Below are 22,059 nucleotides of genomic sequence, written 5' to 3'. Positions count from 1 at the left end.
GTGAACTAAATGCGGTATAAAAAAAATTAAAATTAAAACAGGCTCCGATTTTTTTATACTTTAAGAGAGTAAAGCCAAAGCTGCTGAATTTCATAAACTGAGTCAAAAAGTTACTCTCCTTGATAAAATATTCTTACTCCGTTTTTGACATATTGGCAAAAGTTTCAAAGTGAGTCGAAAAACTACTCGCTTTAGAAGTATAGACACTATAGATTCCATAGACTCGCGGAGGCGAAGACAACTGTAGCCAGTGTTGCCACAGGTACAGATTATTCTGTAAAAGTACAGATTTTTTTCAGCTTTTTGGTACAGATTCTGTACGGTTCAGATTACAGATTTTTTGCAAAAGGTACAGAATGGTACAGATTTTTTGAATTTGAGAAAAAATCATTAAAATTAAAATTTAAAGCCTTTTTAATACTGATATTTTTGTTTTTTAAGTTCAGAAATTGATAACAGTATACTCAAATTAAGTGTTTTTCATAGTTTAACCTGAATGTGATGCTCTTTTTATGTATTTCAAGCAGTTTTAATTCAAATGTGGTACAAATTTGGTACAGATTTTGGGTACAGATTTTTGGAATGTCTGGTACAGATAAAAAAGATTTTTGAGCCTCCGGTACAGATAAAAATGTGGCAACACTGACTGTAGCCAAACGAACTGTCAGTTCGTGTAGCCAAACGAGCATGACGTCACGATTTCAAAAATGACAATGGATTGCGTGACGTCATATTCGCTCGGTACACTCTAAATTCACGGCAAAACACACTAAAATCGTATTGCTCAACCATGTCTCCGCGAGTCTATGGAATCTATAGTGTCTATATTTAGAAGTTCTGAACGAGCGTGTGATTTTAGCGTGTAGTTCTGTCAAACTAGACAAAAACAGTGAGGCGAAATAAATAAAAAATAAAACACAACTCAATAAATTTTGCCAGGTTTCATTCTTCAATTAGTTTAGTGGATTGAACGGCTCCATTTTTATACTAACAGAAGCATATAATGCCAAATTAATTCGGCCATCATACAATGGAATCGATGCAGCTTGACCAGATTGATGTGAAGCCTCAGTTACTGACAGGAAGCAACGAAAACTCCTCGTCGGAATCCGAATCCCAAAAAGTAACCGAGCTGGAGATCCTGCCTGTCATCTACGAAATTATCAGAAGGTTAGTGTTTATGGTTGCAGTTTTTGAGTCGTAGGTTTACATTTAAACACTGATTTGTTACATAAATAAAACTAAATGCGACGTTTCATTTTTTTATAACCAAAAGTATCGAGAAGGATCCTGTGGACAACGCTACCAAGCAAAAAGAAAGTCAGGATTGCAGTCAAAAGGTAAGTTGGAAAAATTCTATCGAACCCCGGTAAAGGAAGAGGGAGTATTGCACTCGATCTTGTAATTGTAATTTAGGTGGTATCACATTTCCCGGAATGCCACTTCCCGGAATGCCATTTCCCGGAATGACATTTGCCATAATGACACATTTCCCGGAATGATCATTTTCCCGGAATGCCACTTCCCGGAATGATCATTTTCCCGGAATGCCATTTCCCGGAATCACTATTTTTGCGAAATTGTGTTTCAAGTCATTTGGGAGCTAAGGGGCTAGATCCACTGCAGCTCATCCGGGTACTAATCGCATTTTTCTAACGTGTTCGGTGCCTTGTGGTAATGGTACCAGCTTGTTGAAGGGCTTGGTCTTCCGGATGGCCAGGAGCAGCTCGGTAACACGAGGAGGACAAAACAGAGAAAAAAAACTGGAGAAGCAAACACAAGCGAATTAAACTCTTATACCAGATGAGCGGAGAAATTCATAAATGGATTGCATATAGGGGAGATCGCGGGTTCCCAACACATTCCTTACTGGAACGAAGGGTTGTCTACCTCGGGCCTCAAGGGTATCCAATAGTAGTGCTCTGGAGGCGTCATTATCCGGACATTGCCAAACTACGTGGTCGATGTCATCATAACCGGAACCGCACTTAGTGCAAACATTGTCGAGCACGAGGTTTATTCTATGCAAATGTGCGCCTGGCGAGTAGTGGTTTGACATAAGTCTTGACATTACGCGAATAAAGTCTCGACCTATGTTCAAACCGTAATGCCACGCTCGCAAAGAATCTTTAGGAATAATCGAATGTAACCACCGTCCCAGTTGGTCATCTCGCCAATCATGTTGCTAACTTTGAAGAGAACTCTGGCGAACTAAATGGAAAAAATCATCATGTGAAATTCTTCTATCATAGATCTCGCCTTCCTGTGCGCCCATCCCGAGCAGAAGGGAATACCAACAGCATAATAAAATGTGTTATTTTGACAAAATATCTGAGTAACGCAAAGAGTTATTTTCATGTTATTTATATAACATACCATGTTATAAACTTGTCTGTCATAAGCGGCAAAATAACAAAAATCATAACAAAAAAATGTTCCTGGAAGACCAGTTAAATAACAGGTTTTGTTAGTTTCATAACAACTTAATAACAGTGAATTTATACAATGTTTCAAAAACAAATTATGAAATTGAAAAGTTATTGATAACAATATGGATGCAAAATGAGTTATTATATCAGAATCATATTTAACAAAGATTTTTTTTATCCTCGCAAGGTGGGTATGTAATCCCTAAGTTTGAGAGGAAAAAGATTAATTTTTGTTGGTTCCATTTGAAAATAAAAGTGATAAACAGCCATGAATACTTAAGACCATAGCCCACAATACCTCATAAGCTAGTCATTCAAAGAGAATTGCACGCTTTCAATCTTCCTGGCCCAAACGAACTTGAGATAATTTCTAAATTAATTTTGTTTATAAGTTATGGTGGATCATGGTTGTTCACTTTTTTATTTCCAAAATAGAACCAACAGAAATTCTACATTTTTTCCACTAAAATGGATCGAACTAAATAGAAATAAAAAAGACTCCAAACATGACTTTTTGTATGGAAATCAGCAAATGTTAACTTTTTCATTTCTTTTGCTGTAAATCTCGCATGGTGTAGTTGTGATTGCAAAACTTTATTGTTGTGCTATTGATGATCAAATAATGGTGCACTCTCCATAATACAATAATAACAGAGCTTGTTCTACAACAAAACATCTTATTAAAATGATATTTAAAGAAAATATAGCAATTGTAGAATCATAACAAAATCAGAATCCCAACAAAACTTATGATGGGAAAGTTATGCCTCAATAAGTTAATAATAACAAACCAAGATATAAAAACAGGTTTGGTGATTCAGTTGTTATTATTTTGATATTCTCCTCTGCTCGGGCACCTTTGCGAGAGAATCCGCCATAAATTGACAAACCCATACAAAGGTAATCTTGTATGATCATTCGACCAGTGCACACATCTGCTCTCTTATTTTTGTAAGAAAGTAAGATGCATGCCTTACAGGTTTCATCGACCGGAGTGCCTCAATAGAACTAAGACTATCCGAGAAGATGAAGAAATGGTCTACGGGCATGTTGGAAATCATCCCCAAAACGAAGTCGATTGCTGCCAGTTCAGCAACATAAACAGAACAAGGTTCTTGAAGTTTTCGGAAGGCGGTGGAATTTTCATAGAAAACACCGAAGCCAGTAGACCCATTGATGCGGGACCCATCAGTGAAGAATCTCTTACAGGAATTTACATTTTGGTACTTTTCGTTAAAAATGCGAGGAATAGATATACACCGAAGTTGATCTGGTATTCCATGAATAGCTTGTTTCATGGACAGATCGTATTTAACAGAGGAACTGTCATTGGTGAAGTGTACACGAAGAGGATTATAACCTGGGAGGCAGATGACATGTAGAAAAGATAGATTCTCATGAATTTTGACTGAGTTTTATGCGGCTGTTCGAGTCCGTATGAAGTTGATCATCAATATTAACTTCTTTTCTCGATCAGGCTAGATAGCTGTGTAGTGTCGGTAGCGATTGTCTCAATTGGCTAAGAATAACACTACGGACCGCCTGTTTCGGTGGTAAGAATCCACCAACAGGTGACCCCTAATTCATGGTGTGATGCGGCTTTATGCTTACCGTGCCTAGGAATGATTGGCTAGGGGGGTCTAATAAAAACCTAACCGCTAACGGAGCCTGTGGAGTACCAGGGCGCCGCGATGCGATCCATGCAATCATACAGTATACACACAAATGTGTCACCTCACAATTTGGAAGAATGGTGAGACCATGAAAACTTTAAATGAAAATTTATGGAATAAAAAATGTTTTGCGTCACCTCGCAATTGAGAGGACTGGTGAATCAATATGCTACTTGCCATGAAATCGATATATTAAAACAAAATATTGTGCCGACACTAACAGTGACGGATCGCACAAACTTAGACAAAATACTGACGCATAATTACGGATCAAATCAGTGTGGCCAGCACCGTAAGGTGCCGAACTGTACTTTTTTTTAACACAAATTTAATTGAAAAATTTGGCCGACACTTGAAGTGACGAACTTTGCAGTTCTTGTTGAGTAAATATCTGAAGGATGATTTCAAACTAACAGATAAATTATCAAATTTTCGTGATTTGTGCCAACGTAAGAACAGTAACGACATTCACAATACGCGCGACGTGAGACGAAACATAACACTTATAGTTCTTACAATCGTCAAGATATTAAAATTTACCTTTCGTCGACCGGTTTCGGACGCGATGTCGCCCATCAACAGGACAATGTCCGACTGATTGCCTTCAGTTTTCGTACGATGTTCGTACACGTCCGAAGAGAAGAGATGCTACTGGGGACTTTCATCTTTCAAAGAAAAAACAAGACATCTGCATCTTTCAAAGAAAAACAAGAGCTTGTTCACCGACCATCAATCATTCATTCAAGCACCCGTCGACCTATCGCTAAAAAGATACAATCGTGCGACACTATTTCTCGACACTCGCATGTACAACAAAGAACAACACCCACCTGTGGCACTAATGTTTGCACTAACAAACTACTAATAAACTAATTAGTGATAAAAAAGTCCACACGGGCGGTGGAAAAGACACCAAAAAACGTCTGCAAAAAGTGCCTTGTGATGGAGATAGGGATCCTGTCAGCCTACTCGTACAAGCGCTTAGCAAGGAATGATGTTTTTGCTTAAATTTCATCGTTTTGCTAATCATCAATAGTTTTCATTGATCCTTGACATGCAACGTATTTACCCATCATAGTCTGATGATGTTTTGATCTCAGAGCTATCCTTAGGCCTCCGAAGCACTCCGAAATTTGTGTCATAAATCCAACATTCTAAACCAAATTTTATACACGATGAATGATCACGGAACATGGTCTACGGTATGGGCCCATATAGCCGAGGCGGTAAACGCACGGGTATTCAGCATGACCATGCTGAGGGTGACGGGTTCGATTCCCGGTCGGTCCAGGATCTTTTCATAAAGGAAATTTCCTTGACTTCCTTGGGCATAGAGTATCTTCGTGCCTGCCACACGATATACACATGCAAAATGGTCATTGGCAGAGGAAGCTCTCAGTTAATAACTGTGGAAGTGCTCATAGAACACTAAGCTGAGAAGCAGGCTTTGTCCCAGTGAGGACGTTACGCCAAGAAGAGGAGAGGAGGTCTACGGTACTAGCCTCAAAGCATCCCTCGAAAATTCATGGAACATGAACTGGGTGATCTAGGTCATCCAAACTACTCTGGCATTCATTTTCTTAAGATCCACAACATCTATACTTACATTTTTGTTTATTTTATTTATTTATTTGACGTCAATCATTCGTAGACCGTAAGTTATATAAGTATGCTTAGTTGTACATTTTATATTGCACTATTCCACTTAACAATATTTATTAAGTTCCTTGGTTTTGAGTATCATAAAAGTATTTTGTCAATTTTGTCCGAGTCATGGTAAGATCAATCCTTTCACAATGTTGATTATAAGTGGACATCATCTGATTTAGTGGACCGAATTTAGCGTAATTACTATGGTGAAAATCTACAGTAAATAAGTTTCTACTACGCAGTTGGCGAGTTGGAGCATATAAATTTAATTTTGAAAATATACTAGACGAATCAATGCGTTGAGTGGCAACATCATTAATAAACGACACCATCGCACACTCTCGGCGCCTTTTCAATGTTTGGAGCAGTGAATCAAAATTCAACCATCACGCAACAATAATGACAATGTCGCAACCTGTATTTGTTGCGACAAACAAACCCATGCGACATAGGTTTGTCCCAACTTGCAAATAATGGGATTAACATCGTATACCACGAGAGACGAACCAGCCAAGGGCTGAAAGTCTCTCAAATAAAGATAAATAAACCAACCAATCAATCGTACACCACGAGTTTAGAGATGTTTAAGCCTTGCATTGCGATTTTCGAACGGTAACTTTGAGTCGGTAAACACTGCAACTCTGGTGAACAGACAACAACAGACAGACAACGCTGGGATTTTATATATATGATATTCAACTCAAAAACGTCAAATTTCAAGTTACCTAGTTCTAGCATTAAGGGAACGATATTTACACAGAAAAAAGTTTCACATTGTTTCCATCTGATTTTCACAAGGATTTGTATTCATGTGCGTTTTCATAGTTCAAATGTATGCGCACCTTTTTTTTGTAGATGTGGTTGTGAAACATGGGGGAAAATATGTGCACCCAACTAACAAAAGTAGCTGCATAAGAGCTTATGGAGCAAACGCATTCGAAAGAAAGCTCTTTTAAGCTCTTATCCAGCAAAAATGTTAGTTGGGAACTCTTACCCCGGTTGTTAGTTTTATCATTATTTAGCCGTTTTACCCAAATAAATTGGGTAGGTAATATGTATTTGCATATGCAATCTGAATAGCCTTTGAATTAGCGTGCATTTTTGTGTATGGAAAAATTCACGCTAGTTTTCGTGTGTTGAAATGTCACTTGTTTCTATTAAATGATCCTAAAATATCACATAGATAGACAACTATATTTGTAATACATACTTGATAATGCTAATGCATAACCTGTTTTTTACTTTCATCCCTTCATTCATCGATTAGGTTCTGGAATTGCAGAAAAGACTAGAATCAGCTAGGATAACCATTAGACAATTGCCAGGAATTGAGTACAGCAAGGAGGAGCAGCTGAGAAGACTTGAAAGCCTTCGCAAGCAACTAGCGCTGAAACAACAACTTATAAAAAAATATAAGAACGTCCAATTCTAATCATGATTCGCATGATTCTTCGGTATTTGGCCAATAATGAACAACTTGTTCAGCGTCTTGCAGAGAGCTACCCCATGCGCAGAGCAGCCCAATTACTTGTAAGTGATTTTTACAAAGGTCGAACAATAGCACAGGAACAAAAATTAGGGGATATGACACCGGAAAGATTTAAACGAATGATGGATGCATTTAAAGCTAATATGAAGCAAGAGATTGAAGCCGCGAAGCAAAATTTGAAGAAACGTAAATAATAGGTAGATTTGTTTTTCTAATTTGTTTCTAATAGTCCAAGTCTAAATATATTTAACTAGCTGTCCCCGGCAAACTTTGTCTTGTCTACTGTGTTTTTTGACGTTCCAAAGCCCAAAATGCAATGAAAATGCATGAAAATTCAATTTTCGGAAAATCTTAATTTCTCCTTGTTTTTTGTCTCATAAACCTTCCTTGAGCCCAGTTTCAGGGCTGTTTGCAGATCAGAAGAAATTTTTCAGCTTATCTTGATGCATGGGAACTTTCTTGCCTGAATCGCTCAAGAAACCGTTTTTTCTTTGATCGCAGTCGAGAGTATTGTGATTTTACTTCGAAGATGAATTCCAAGGGAATTTGCTTGAGCTGTATGGGAATCGCCGTTAAATTCAAGGGACGTTTCCATGCGTTCTTGTAAAATTATAGACTTCTAAGTTAATGCTCTTATTACGTTAAACGACCTCTACACTGATTCTCTGTAAAATAATATATGAAATACGCAATGAAAAGATTTATGCTGAACTTTTAAACTAGATTTTTTTTTAAATTTTATAACGAAAACTTTTTATCTCGACAAACTCTTCCGAAAACGTATTGGAGCGCCCCTCCGACTATTGAGCTTGCTGACGTTTATTCACCTTTCTCTTTCAAACATGCAAGCGGAATAGGATTTGTTGTCATCAGGAAAGGTTTCCCGATGAAAACAAATCCTATTCCGCCTGCAAGCTTGAAAGAGAGAGGTGAATAAACGTCAGCAAGCTCTATGCTCCTCCCAGAGAAGTTGTTTATAAACAACAGTTACAGAAGTTACTTCTCTGGCTCCTCCATCCTTATAATACCTCCATCAGCTGGCAGCACCGGCAGCATAAGCCAGGGGACATGCAAGCGGCAAGGTAGGCCCTGGGACGGGACCCGTCAGGTGCTAGTGCAAATATGAAACCATTTGCCTGTCAAAAACGACCACTTCTGATTGGTCGATTTGACAAAAGCAGCGTTACGTCCCATTACGTTTGTTTACAAGAGGGCACTCTGTTGTTGAGTTAGCCGTGTTGCTAGTAGTCACGGGTTTTTAAAACCTCGTAAAATTGATAACTAATAAATAACAACATAAATCATTTTTCTCACTTTCTGTGCTGTTTTTGTTCGGAGCATGGCATGGTGAAATGAAGTGCAAAACGGTAAATTATGGGCGCAGTGATGTGTATAAAGCCTAGTACTCAGATCGTAAGAAATGAGGTCAAGGAAAAAACAGCATTTTTACCAAAGTAATTTTGACAGTCGATATTGAGAGAGAAAAAAGAAAAAAAAATCGACGAAACAACTTGTTTACCAATTTTGTTTATCAACAATGAATCTACGCTCAGACTCACTTGGTCTGGAACGCAGCACAGTGGAAGATTGACCAGCATTGTGACCCGTTGATATTCCGGCCGGACAAGAGCAACCGGAAGAAAGGTTATTATGATTTCCAGCTGGTGGTGCATACGGTGGCGGACATGTACACCAGTTCCTTTGCCTGTGGCGAGGTCGGATCATTTGAAATTGTGATGCAGTTGGTCAAGTTCGAGTGGAAGCTGGCAATTACTCCCAAGAAAAAAAATCCATCGGGATTACGGGATGAAAATAGATGGATTACCAGCCGCGGAAAATAAATAGCTGCGAAAATGTATCTAAGATTTGCTCAAATATAAGCTACAAATTCCCAGGAAAAAAATGCGATTCGGTGGAAGTTCTTAGTGATTTGGCAGGGGATTTACTCCAGCAATATCTTCAGGGATTTCTCCGGGAATCCCTTCGAAAACACCTCCAGGGATCCCTCGAGGAATTCCTCCGGGGATTCCTTCAGGAATTCCTACGAGTATTCCTCTAGGGATTTCATCAGAAATTTCTCCGGGGGTTCCTCAAGCAATTCCTCCAGGAATACTTCCCGAAATTCCTCCAAGAAGTCATCCGTGCATTCCTCCAGGAATTCCTTCGAGGATTGCTCCAGAAAATCCTCTAGTAATTCCTGAAGGATTCCACCGTAAATTCCCCCAGGAAATCCTCCATGAATTTCTCCGAGGATAGCTTCAGTAAGTTCTTCGCCTATTCCTCCGGGGATTCCTCCAGAAACTCCTCCGGGGAAAACTCAAGGGATTACATAAAAAAATCCTCCAGTAATATTTCCAATAGTTCTTCCTGGATGATGGTTATACCGCCAGGCTTACGTTTATGATAATAAATTACAATAATTACAAAAAAATCCTCCGGGAATTTCTTTAGAAATTCTTCCAGCCATTCCTCCAGAAATTCTAACAGGAATACCTCCAGAAATTCCTTCCGGGGAATCCTGCATGAATTCCTCCGGGGATTCCTCCAGGAATTTCTCGGAAGATTCCTCCAGGAATTCCTTCGCGGATTCCTCTACAAATTCCTCCGCGGATTCCTCCAGAAATTCCTCCGCGGACTCCTCCAGGAATTCCTAAGCAGATTCCTCCAGGAATTCCTCCGGGGATTCCTCCAGGAATTCCTCCGCGGATTCCTCTAGAAATTCCTCCAGAAATTCCTCCGGGAGTTCCTCCAGGAATTCCTCCGAGAAGTCCTCCAAGAATTCCCCCGGGAATTCATCCAGGAATTCCTCCGGAAATTCATCTAGGAATTCCTCCGAAAATTCATCTAGGAATTCCTCCGAAAATTCATCTAGGAATTCCTCCGCGAATTCCCCCAGGAATTCCTCCAGGAATTCCCCCAGGAAATCCTCCAGGAATTCCTCCAGGAATTCCCCCAGAAATTCCTCCAGGAATTCCTTCGGGGATTCCTCCAGGAATTCCTCCAGAGATTCCTTCAAGAGTTCCTCCAGGGATTTGTCCAGATAGTCCCCCCATAGATTCCTCCAGGGTTTTCTCCGAGGATTCCTACAGATTCCACCGGGGATTTCTCCAGGAACTCCTCCGGGAATTCCTCCTGGAATTACTCCGGGGATTCCTCCAGGAATTCCTTCGTTGATTCCTCTAGGGGTTTCTCCAGAAATTCCCCTGGGAATCCCCGATAAAATTCCTGACGGAATTTTTGAGGGATTGTTTGGGGGACTCCTTAAAGGAATTCCTTAACCTTCCTTTTGCATCACGTTGGGAACAGCTCGCTGACGTGGTGTACGGTTTGGGTCAAAAATGACCTTAATGCCAAAGGAGGGTTCAGGAAACACCCGATTCTCTGGAACAATAATCTCAGGAATTTCTCGAGCAATTCCAGCAGGAATTTCTGGAGGCATCACCGAAAAAATTCTTACAGGAATCCCCGAAAGAAATCCTGAAGGAATCTTCGGATGATTTCCTGGAGGAATCCCTGGAGATATCCTCGGGGGCATCTCTGGAGAAATCTCTGGAGGAATCCCCGAGGATATTCCTGAAGAAATTGCCGGTGGAATTCCTGGAAGAATTCTTGAAGAAATGATTTAAGAAACCCCGGAGGAGTTGCTGAAGGAATTCGTGCAGAGGTTCCCGGAGGCATCCCCAGAGGAATACTTTAATTCCTAAAGAAAAAATACCCGGAGATATTATTTGTGGAATATCCAGAACAAAATCCTGCAGGAATCTGCAGAGAAATTCCTGTAGGAATCTCCGGTAGAATTTCTAGAAGAATTTTTGGAGGAATACCTGGGGAATTTCCTAGAGGAATTTTGGAGAAACTTTCGGAAAAAATTCTGTTGGAATTCCTGGAGAAATTTCTGGAAGAATACCTTGAAGAATTCCTGGAAAAATCCTGGAGAAATTTCCGCAGGAATCCCCGGAGGATTTCCTATAAATTCCAGGTGGAATCCCCGAAAATCCCCGGAAGTATTCCTGGAGCAATCATTTCAGAAATTTCTGGAAGATTTCTTTGAGGTATTTCAAAAAGAAATCCAGCAGGATTCCATGGATTTTTTTCGGGAAGATTTCTTAGAGGAATTTCTGGAAAAAAAACTCTTGAAAAAATTCTGGAGAAACTCCTAGAAGAATTCCTGGAGAAATTGGTTGAAGAAATCCTGGAGGAATACCTTGAACATCCTGGAAGAATTCCTGAAGAAATTCTTGGAAGAATTCCTGAAGAAATTCTTGGAAAAATTTCTGAAGAAATTCTTGGAAGAATTCCTAGAGGAACTCTTGACAAGAATCTAAGTGGAATTCTTAAAAAAAATCTAGTGAGAACACCAGGAGAAATTCTATGAATAATTTCTCGAAGAATTTTTGGATGAATTCCTGGAGGAATTCCAGGAAGAATATTTGAGAGAGTAATTCCTGTAAGAATTCCTGGAAGAGTTTCTGAAGAAATTCCTGTAGAAATTTTCGGGAAAATCCCTGGAGGAATTCATAAAGTGATTCTCAGAGGAATCCTCGAAGGAATTCTTGAAACGGAAGAATTTCTAGAGGAATCCTCGTAAAAAATCCTAGATGAATCCAAAGAGGAATTCCTGGAGGAGTTCCAAGAGGAATTCCAAGCAGAATCTTCGAAGGAGTCCTGGAGGAATTCCCGGTAAACTCCTGGAGAAGCTTCCGGAATAACCCCGGAGGAATCGACGCACGAATTCTTGGAGATATCCTCGAATGAATTCATTATAGAAGCCCCGGAGGAATTCCTGGAGGAATCCCCGGAGGAATTCCTGGAAGAATCCTCGGAAGAATTCCTGAAGGAATTCCTGGGGAAATCCCCAGAGCTACTTCCTTCAGAAATCCCCGGATGAAAATCTCAAGGAACCCCCGAAGGAATCCCCGGAGCAACTCCTGGAGAAATCCCCGGACGCATTCCTGGAGGAATCCTCGAAGGAATTCCTGGAGAAATTCTTGGAGGAATTCCTGGAGGAATGCCCGAAAGAACTGCTCATGGAATTCCCGAAAGAATCCCTGGAGGAATTCTTGGAGGAATCCCCGGAGGAAATCCTAGAGGAATCCCCGAAGGAATTTCTGGAGGAATCCCCGGAGGAATTCCTGGAGGAATCCCCGAAGGAATTCCTGGAGGAATCCTCGAAGGAATTCCTCGAGGAATCCCCGAAGGAATTCCTAGAGGAATCCCCGAAGGAATTCCTAGAGGAATCCCCGAAGGAGGTTCTAGAGGAATCTCCGAAGAAATTCTTAGAGGAATCCCCGAAGGAATTCCTAGAGGAATCCCCGAAGGAATTCCCAGAGGAATCCCCGAAGGTATTCCTAGAGGAATTCCCGGAGGCATTCCTAGAGGAATCCTCGAAGGAATTCCTAGAGGAATCCCCGAAGGAATTCCTGGAGTAATCCCTGAAGAAATTCCTAGAGAAATCCCCAAAGAAATTCCTGGAAGAATCCCCAAAGAAATTCCTGGAGGAATCCCCAAAGCAATTCCTGGAGGAATTCCTTAAGGAATTCCTGGAGGATTCCCTGGAGGAATCTTCGAAAAAAATTATAGATGAATCTCCACAGAAAGTCCAGGAGGAATGCCCATAGGAAGTGCTGGAGGACTTTTTGAAGGAATCCTTCGAAGAATTCCAGGAGGAATCCCCGAAAGAATTCCCAAAAGAATTCCAGGAGCAATCCAGGAGCCATTCCCAATGGAATTTCTGGAGGAATCTCCTATGGATTTCCTGGAGGAATCCCCATAGGAAGTGCTGGAGGACTTTCTGAAGGAATCCTCAGAGAAATTCCCTCAGGAATCCCCGAAATATTCCCAAAGGAATCCTCGGAGGAATTCCTGCAGGGATTCTCGAAAGAATTCTCAAAGAAATTCCAGGATGGATTCCTAATGGAATTTCTGGAGGAATTCAGAAACAAATTCCTGGAGGAATCTCCGATGGAATTCCTGGAGGAATCCTTGAAGGAATTCCGGGAAGAATCCCCGAAGAAATTCCTGAAGGAATCCCCGAAGAAATTCCTGATTAACTGAAGGAATCATCCAAAGTCTTTATGGATGAATCCCCAAAGGAATTCCTGGAGAAATCCTTGAAGTAGTTCCTGGAGGAATCCCTGACGGAATTTCTGGATCCCCTAAGGAATTCCCAAAGGAATCCTCGTAGGAGTTCCCGAAAGAATTCCTGGAGAAATATCCCGAGGGAATTATTTGAATTTTATCTGGAGGAGTTTCTGAAGAAATTTCGGAACTGAAGTTTTTTGAATTCCATAAAGGATTCCTTCCAAAATTCCTTCGGAGATCCTGGAATTCTTTCGGGGATTCTTTGGAAATTCTTCCAAGCACTTTTGGATGAATTCTTTTTGTGATTCTTCCAGAAATCCCTTTCAGGATTTGAGGATTCTTTCACAAAATCCTACTTGGATTCCTTCGTAGGTTCCTCCAGAAATTCCTTCGAGGATTCCTCCAGGAATTTCTTCGGGATTCGGAATTCGTGGAGGATTCCCTGAAGAAATGTTGAAGCAATTTCTGCAGGAGTTTCTGAGGAAATGCTTGGAGGAAGTTCAGATAGAATTCCTTGAGGAATTCAATAAAGAATTTTAAAGCTATACCAGATTTCTTAGGCAAATATTCCAGAAGTAATTCAGGAATCTTCACAAGGAATCTTAGATGAATTCCAGGAAGAATACCAAGATGAATGTCCTGGAGGGATTCTTTCAGAAGTGATTCCTGAAGGAACTCTTGAAGGGGAAATACCAAATGGAATTTCTTGAGGAATTGTAAGAGAAACCCCTGAAGAAATTTCTGGAGGAATCTCAGAATCAAAATCATTAAGGAATACCGGATAATTCTGACACAATTGCCGAAGGAATTTCTGGAGGAAGTTCAGAAGGAATTCCTCGAGAAATCCCCGAAAAAAAAATCCTGGAAAAATCCCAGAAGAAATTCTTGGTGAAATGCCTGCAGGAATTCCTGAAGGAATCTCAGAAAGGGATTCTGGAAGGATCCCAGAAAAAAAAAATCATGGAAAAATATCAAAAAGTATTTCTGGAAGAATCTCAGAAGGAATTCCTACAGGAATTCCTCGAGAAACCCAAGAATATTTTTTTGGAAAATCTCAGAAGAAATTTCTGGAGAAATCCCAGAAGGAATCCCTGAAGGATTTCCAGGTGGAAATCCAGAAGAAATTCATGAAGGAATGCCAAAAGGGATTCCTGGAGAAATCTCAAGACATTTCTGCAGGAATCTCAGAAGAAGTTCATAAAGTGATTTAAAATGGAATTTCTGCTAGAAATTCATGGAGGATTCCTAGAAGAATCACAGAGGGAATTCCTGGATGAGTCTCAGAAGGAATTCCCGGAGCAATCTTTGAAGGTACTCCAGAAGAATTTGTAGAGGAAACCCTGATAGAATTCATAGATTAGTCTCAGAAATTTTTAGTAGAATTTCAGAAGAAATGCATGAAGGAATTTCTGAAAAACACCCAAAAGGTATTCATGGAGGAATCGCAGAAGGAATTGCTAGAGAAATCCCAGTAATCCATAGAGGATGATTCCTGGATGAATCCGAGGGAATTTCAGGATGAATCTCAGAAGGAATTCCTGAATTAATCCCAGGAAGACGTTCTCGAGAAATCCCAGTATAGGTTCGTGAAAAAAAAATCCCTTGCGGAATTCCTGGAAGCATTGCAAAAGGCATTCTTGGAGGAATACCAGACGAAATAATTAAATAAATTTCTAGAGGAATACTAGACGGAATTCCTGCCAAGGGCTTAAAAAAACTCCTGGATATATTCCAGTTGTCCCGTGGAAGTACCTTAGAAGGAACTCCTGAATAAATCTCAATTGATACCCCTGCAGCAATTCGTGAAGAAAATAACGTAGTAATCTAAGAGGAAAGTCCTGTACAAAATCCAGAAGGAATTCGTCTGGGAATTCATGGAGAAGACTCCAGAGATCCTGGGAATTCCTAGAAAAAAAAAACTTATGCTAATTCAGGAGAAATTTTTGAAGAAACTCATAGAGGAAAGCTAGAATGAACTGGCAAGATTCTCTATAAAACCAATAGAAGAAGTTCTGGATGGGTTTGCGATGGAATTTAAACGATCTTCTGCTGGCATTGAAATGTGTAGTTTTACTATCGGAATCTGCGGATTACCCGTCTGGCTTTCCGGCTCGCAACCACTCCATCCACGGTTGTTCTTGTTTTGGAGATCGTTCTAGCCGCCGCCTTGTCCAAGTCGATACTCCGATGACAAATACAGTAACTGAACCATTCGGATGTCGATACACGTAGGTTCATAAGCACACGGTGAGTACTCCAAACCTGAGACCCCCAAACAGGATCCCTTCGCACTTTGTACTCGTTCGGGAAGAACAACTTCTCACTTCTTTCGTCCGAAAGTTATTCCTTCGGGTATTGTCCGGCGATCTCATAGTGTGATGCACCAGCGCCTTCTGGTGCTTTTGCAGCATCTGTGGGTGGACCGTTTCAACCGCAGCGATCGGGTTTCACTATGCCCCGCCAGCAGGAAAAAGCAGTCTTCCTCAACAAATCTGACCCAGCTCTGAGGGCAGCGGACAGCGCATAATCCTTTCTTGTACGCGATGGGCGTGGAAGTAGCTCGAGCACAGAATGCGTCGGAATAATATATCTGGTTCCTGGAAACATTTGGCGCACTATCGAACAAATACGGTGACCACGGAACAGCTTGTGCCGGAGGCCAGGCCATGGCAATTGACCGTGCCGCAATGCTCGCCGCAATGGTAATTATCCTCATTAGCTTTACCACTTCCTACAATTTGAAAAAAAAAACAATTTTTGATAATAAATATTGTACCTAGGTGAAAATTTGCGAAAAACTCACTTCAAAGCAACGACTGATGGCAGAAAACAAACATAAATAAAGATCACAACCTGACCAGAAACGTCACTTTACTTGCGGAATAATTGATCAGCCTATTTTTCCCACAAGGAAAAGTGACAACCTGGTTTGATCGACACAATCATCACCATCATCAATGATCATCAAGTTCATCGATTATTTTGTTTCAGCTGAGTACGACTCAAGAAATTTTGGCAGAAAATCGTTTCTTGACCGTTTCTTGGCCTATCTTTTTACACAGTACTTACGAAGTGAGTATCACCCCTAATTCTGGGCTTCATTTTTACTAATTTTCGAAGAACCCGAAGGTTCGCCGGCAAGGGATGAAAGTCTGTGCGAGGGATGCAAATGAGAAAGATCAGCTTGTTTTCAAACTCATTCTTTGAAGTAGAATGTTAAATAAAACTTGTCAACAAGTTTTGATTGATTTGCATATGAAAATTGTTGGCAACACTAGTGCAACCCCCGTATGAACAGTAGCAAAAAGAATAAGCCATTTTACGAGACGTTTCAGAACAGCTGATCGCAGCAGCGGCGTCAACTGACAGAATTCCACGCACGTTTGTTTTGCTGGAATATCGTGTAATTTTTGAAAAGGTACTTATTCGATAAATTGGAGATATGAGAAATTTGAGCCAAAATAGGCTCAAAAGCTGTCGTAAAATCAATACAAAACTCAATAATTAATCAGGTATTTTTTTCGTTGCGATTCACTCGTTAACTTGCGAAAAAAAATTAAATAATATTTTCTAATTATGGTTTTAGCCAGTTTCAAAAACTACGCTTGACTTGCGCGCAGTCATTAACCATCATCAACCGGATGATGATTGAAAACGTAAACATCAGAGCGCGTACTTCTGTCGTTTGACTAGCCTCATAAAATAGACTATAAGAGGGCTTGTATCAGTGAGCTGTCACGTCCCGTCCCAGGGTATAGGTCTAGTCAGTCTAGTTAGAGTCTGGCGGACTGTCACTACACTGAACGGCGGCTTGCGGTGAAACTTACTATTCTGAGGGCAATTTAAATATTGCATCTTGCTTTGCTTTTTAGATTACCGTGCAAATGTTCAAACATTTAAAATATTTGTTCACACGTCAAACACCAAACGAAGTAGCAAATAAACAAACCGATTATTCCATGCACCATCAAAAAAGTGTAACCGACGCTGAAAAATTCTAGCAGCGAAACGAACCAATGAGCCTCTGCACGAATCTGGCGTACTGCTCACTCCCACAGACAATTTGAAAACACCGCGCACAGTAAAAGTCAAATCGACACCTACATTTCAAAAGGGCGTAACTGCTTTTGGAACCATCACCTTCTGTTTCGGCCAGGACGTCTTGCCCCACACGCTAACCCTCAGCTACCCAGATTGATGTCAAAGCGACCCACACGCTAAGGTCAGTTTACCTTTTTTCCAAAAAGTGCACAATCGCAAATATGCGTAAATGATACTCAAATATAGGTAAATAAGGGGTGATACTCACATCGTAAGTACTGTGTAAAAAGATAGGCCAAGAAACGGTCAAGAAACGATTTTCTGTCGAAATTTCTTGAGCGGTACTCAGCTGAAACGGAAAAATCGACGAACTTGATGATCAATGATGATGGTGACAAGGGTGGTGATGATTGTGTCGATCAAGCCAGCTGTCAATTTTTCTTTTGGGAAAAATAGCCTGACCAATTATTCCGCAAGGAAAAGTGACGTTTCTCGCGCTGTTCGGATTTTGTGCGAAGTGCGAGATGTAAACAACATAGAGCGGCTGCTGCTGGTGTGAATTTAGATGATGTTTCTGCCGGATTCTAATGCCTACATTTCTATGGAACCTTCACCGGAACACTGCGGTTAGCTGTTGCTAGAATGGACCACTAGATGAGACGCCGGAACCTGTTACAAATCATACAAATTGAGTGTGGGGAGCATCTATTTTCAAAATGAAGTGGTGTTGATTAGTGATTAGTACGGGAATTCCTCCGGGAGCTCTTTCTGGCAAACCTCCAAGAGTTCCTCCGGAGTTTCTTTCTGGGATTCTTCCTGATTTTTTTTCCGGAGCTGTTGTGAATTCTTAGCAATTCCTTCAAATATTTCCAGCAGTTTTGGAATTCGCCTAAAAGTTCTTTCTGAGATTTCGTCCTAATTTTTCTTCTAGGATTTCAAAACCAGTATTTGAGTTTGTGATTTTTCCAAGATTTCTATCTGTGATTCCCCAAAAAAAACCTCAGGGAATTCCTCCTGAAATTCCATTTCACCACGAATTCTTGAGAGGATTCCATCAGGGATTCCTCCAGAGATTCTTCCAGGAATTCCTCCAGAAATTCCTCCAGGAATTCCTCCAGGGATTCCTCCAGGAATACCTCCAGGGATTCCTCCAGGAATTCATCCGAGGATTGCACCAGTAATTCCTCAAGAAAATCATCATAGAATTCCTCCGGGCATTCTTTCAGGAATGCCTCCGGAGATTCTTTCTGGAATTCCTCCACGAACTCCTCCAGAGATTGCTTCAGGAATTCCTCCAGGGATTCCACCAGGAATTCCTCCAGGGATTCCACCAGGAATTCCTCCAGGGATTCTTCCAAGAATTTCTCCAGGGATTCCTCCAGAGGTTCCTCCGGGAATTCCTCCAGGAATTCATCCATAGATTCCTACAGGAATTCCTCTGAAAATTCTTCCAAGAATTCCTCTGGGTATTCTTATAATAATTTCTCCTAAGATTCCTCCGGGCATACTTCCAAGAATTCCTCCGGGGAATTCCTCGGGGATTCCTACTGAAATTCCTTCAGAGATATCTCCAGGAATTCCTATCGGGGATTCCTGTAGAAGTTCCCATGTGGGTTTCTCCAGGAATTCCTTCGGGGATTTCTCCAGGAATTCCATCGGGGATTCCTCCAGGAATTCCTTCGGGGATTCCTCCAGGAATTCCTTCGGGGATTCCTCCAGGAATTCCTTCGGGGATTCATCCAGGAGTTCCTTCGGGGATTCCTCCAGGAATTCCTTCGGAGATTCCTCCAGGAATTCCTTCGGGGGTTCCTTCAGGAATTCCTTCGGGAATTCGTTTAGGAATTCTTCCAGCAATTCCTCCAGGAATTCCTCCAGGAATTCTTCCAGGAATTCCTCCAGGAATTCTTCCAGGAATTCTTCCAGGAATTCTTCCAGGAATTCCTCCAGGAATTCTTCCAGGAATTCCTCCAGGAATTCTTCCAGAAATTCCTCCAGGAATTCTTCCAGAAATTCCTCCAGGAATTCTTCCAGGAATAGACGATTCCCGTCTGACCTAACCCCCCTTTTTTATATTTTTCTTCGAAAGACAATTGTTTTTGATGATGATTGCCGTTTTCAGATTTTTTTTATATGTAGTCCTGATTTTCTTACAAATTTTCGAAAACTGGGAAACTCACCACATTTTGCAATAAAAATCAGCATGCGAAGTAGTTTTTGGTAACCCTAAAATGGTGATATTTTTTTTCACCTTTCAAAAAATGAGGAACACCTGGGAGCCCTATTCAGTAATATTTTGTTTACGACTGGAAACGTCAAACTGCAGGATCATGATTGGTCGAAAGAAAATAGGTGTCTTTCTCTGGTTTGATGCAAAGAAAACGAGGGCCGTGAGCATAACAAAAACGAAAAAAGTGTTGTTTAGTGCTAGATTTAGTGCAAAAATCGTGAAAACTCCGGCCAAATTCGGAATGGATCCCCAACTGCAGCTGCTCCAGCGGATGGTGTAGCAGAGGCGCTGCCTGACGTGCTTTGATCGCACCGGGGAAAACGCACGCAGCACCGGCGACCGGGAAGTGTTCTTGATCGTCCGGAAGTATCTGTGGTTCACGGTATGGTTCATGGGAATTTTCTTGAGAATTTGGCGACTGACCACCGTTTGTTTGGTTTTTCAGGCGACGGACTTGGTGGAAAGTGCATCGATTTGTGGCGGTTGCTGGGAGAGCACAGATGGATTCCATCAGTTCTATGTGGGAGCGGAACAGTTGTACGAGCGAAAAGAGGTTCCGTTTGTATTGGAGGGGAGGATCATCAAATAGGAAACAAGATCGGAGGTGTTCCTGGTGGAAATGGTGCACGATGAAGAAATGGAGATAAAGGAAGAACTGGAGAGTGATGCCTTGAAGGAAGAGCTGGTTAGAGGCGAGGCTGCTGCGGTTGAGCAAATGATGAAAGAAGAATCGGAACACGAGAGTGAGGATAATATTATGATGCGGACGATAAGGGCGAGGAAGGCGACGATCCGGACAGCTTCATGTGGTGCGAGTGCGAGGCTTCGGATTTCTCGCTCAAGGGTGATGAGTTACCAAACCAGAGAATGTTACGTGACCTGTTGTAGCATCCGATACCACACCAGAGTGCGATTAATGGAGCACGTGAAGAACGTCATGGATCCGACCAGCTTCAAATGCGACCACTGCGAAGAATCGCAGTACATACTTCCAATGTTCCGGCTTTGAAGCGACACAAAAAGCTTAAACACAAGATTCAGGTCACGACCCGTCTCTACAACATGGAGAACCGCCTAAAAAAGGACAAAACCCCGGTCCAAAAGACGGAAGGGCAACTGAAAAGGCTCGAAGAGCAAGAAAAGCGTCGCAGCGATCGGGCCGCCGAGAATAAAATGATGCGCGATCACGTCACTCTCGGAGGGGCTCCTGTGGAACCACCTTCGACACCTACACGGACCTCATCCGGCACAGCCGAATAGAGCACAAGCAGAAACCGGAGGAGGTGTGCTGTGACAATCGCTACCACCAGCGGCCACGTCTCCTTCAACACACCTGTTTTCTCTGGATTGGTCCTACCCGGCACCCGTCCCAATTTTCCCACTTTCTACTGTAACCTTCCGGGACAGTTTGCAACATTGTCTTCTTGGATGCCACCCCATCCGTGTATGTCTGGTAAACTGCTTCAGAAGGATTATGTGCTGTCCTATCCAAGGCCTAGTTTAGAGGTTTCAGCGCTATTCAGCGACCGGCTAGTAACCCTTCAAAAAGAAAATGGTTCCCTGCCAAAACAAAAGAATTTATTATGAAAGTTTGTAATCCTTGTATTATGGGGTGTTATCAATTTTATTTAATTAATAAGCTATAAGGCGCTACTAAAGAATCTCCAGCAGTGTTCCAGTTCTAATTCAAATTCCTAATGATGTCAATGCTCTGCATCTTTACCTAGTATGCAGTTTTAGATGCATTTTGAAACTACCATACGCTGCTTAAGATGACCTAAGGAGTGCATCGAAAATTAGTTCAAAACTAGCTGTCCCCGGCAAACTTTGTCCTGCCTAATGCGTTTTTTGACGTTTCAAGACCCTAGTCAAGTCCAAGTCCCCGTCCAAAATGTATGAAAAATAATTTTTGAAAAATCTTAAATTTCACCGTGTTTTTTACCTCAAACTTTTATCCTTCGATGTATCGCAATCGCAAGATGTATCGTTTCTAAGATATGATTTTTTGGTATGGAGTGTCTTGGAAAAAAGGTAAAACAAGCCTAAATTTACCAAACACCGTAGGTATGTAACAAATTAAAAAAAATCTAGATTTTCGTATGAGGGGATTCCTCCAGGAAATCCTTCAGGGGTTCCTCCAGGAGTTCCTTCAGGGACTCCTGCAGGAGTTCCTTCAGGGACTCCTGCAGGAGTTCCTTCAGGGATTCCTGCAGGAGTTCCTTCAGGGATTCCTCCAGGAGTTCCTTCAGGGATTCCTCCAGGAGTTCCTTCTTCAGGGATTCCTCCAGGAGTTCCTTCTTCAGGGATTCCTCCAGGAGTTCCTTCTTCAGGGATTCCTCCAGGAGTTCATTCTTCAGGGATTCCTCCAGGAGTTCCTTCTTCAGGGATTCCTCCAGGAGTTCCTTCTTCAGGGATTCTTCCAGGATTTCCTCGAGGAGTTCCTTCTTCAGGGATTCCTCCAGGAGTTCC

General features: G+C 41.5%; 2 protein-coding genes, 1 long non-coding RNA gene and 1 pseudogene across 3 annotated transcripts; 3 read left to right on the top strand and 1 right to left on the bottom strand.

Moving 5' to 3' along the window:
- Positions 1 to 869: 869 nt before the first annotated feature.
- Positions 870 to 7,305, top strand: LOC109407042 (mediator of RNA polymerase II transcription subunit 9). The gene is made up of 3 exons (XM_019680064.3): positions 870 to 1,170; positions 1,277 to 1,340; positions 7,020 to 7,305. Exons 1-3 carry the CDS (start codon positions 1,031 to 1,033, stop codon positions 7,182 to 7,184), a joined length of 369 nt encoding a protein of 122 aa, XP_019535609.1. The 5' UTR covers positions 870 to 1,030; the 3' UTR covers positions 7,185 to 7,305.
- On the top strand, positions 7,187 to 7,509 carry LOC109623237 (protein NCBP2AS2 homolog). The gene has a single exon (XM_029873159.2). The coding sequence runs from the start codon at positions 7,187 to 7,189 to the stop codon at positions 7,433 to 7,435; it is 249 nt and encodes an 82-aa protein (XP_029729019.2). The 3' UTR covers positions 7,436 to 7,509.
- An 8,229-nt stretch (positions 7,510 to 15,738) lies between these two features.
- Positions 15,739 to 16,403, bottom strand: LOC134288126 (uncharacterized). Its single transcript, XR_009997761.1, has 2 exons — positions 16,126 to 16,403; positions 15,739 to 16,053 (listed from the first exon to the last, which is right to left on the bottom strand). It is a non-coding gene; the product is annotated as an uncharacterized LOC134288126 (long non-coding RNA).
- Positions 16,404 to 19,689: 3,286 nt separating this feature from the next.
- Positions 19,690 to 21,653, top strand: LOC134287110 (uncharacterized; annotated as a pseudogene).
- Positions 21,654 to 22,059: the final 406 nt, after the last annotated feature.

This window comes from Aedes albopictus, chromosome 2 (assembly GCF_035046485.1).
Source record: "Aedes albopictus strain Foshan chromosome 2, AalbF5, whole genome shotgun sequence".
Lineage (NCBI taxonomy): Eukaryota > Metazoa > Arthropoda > Insecta > Diptera > Culicidae > Aedes > Aedes albopictus.
This window is presented reverse-complemented; position numbering and strand designations above follow the sequence as displayed.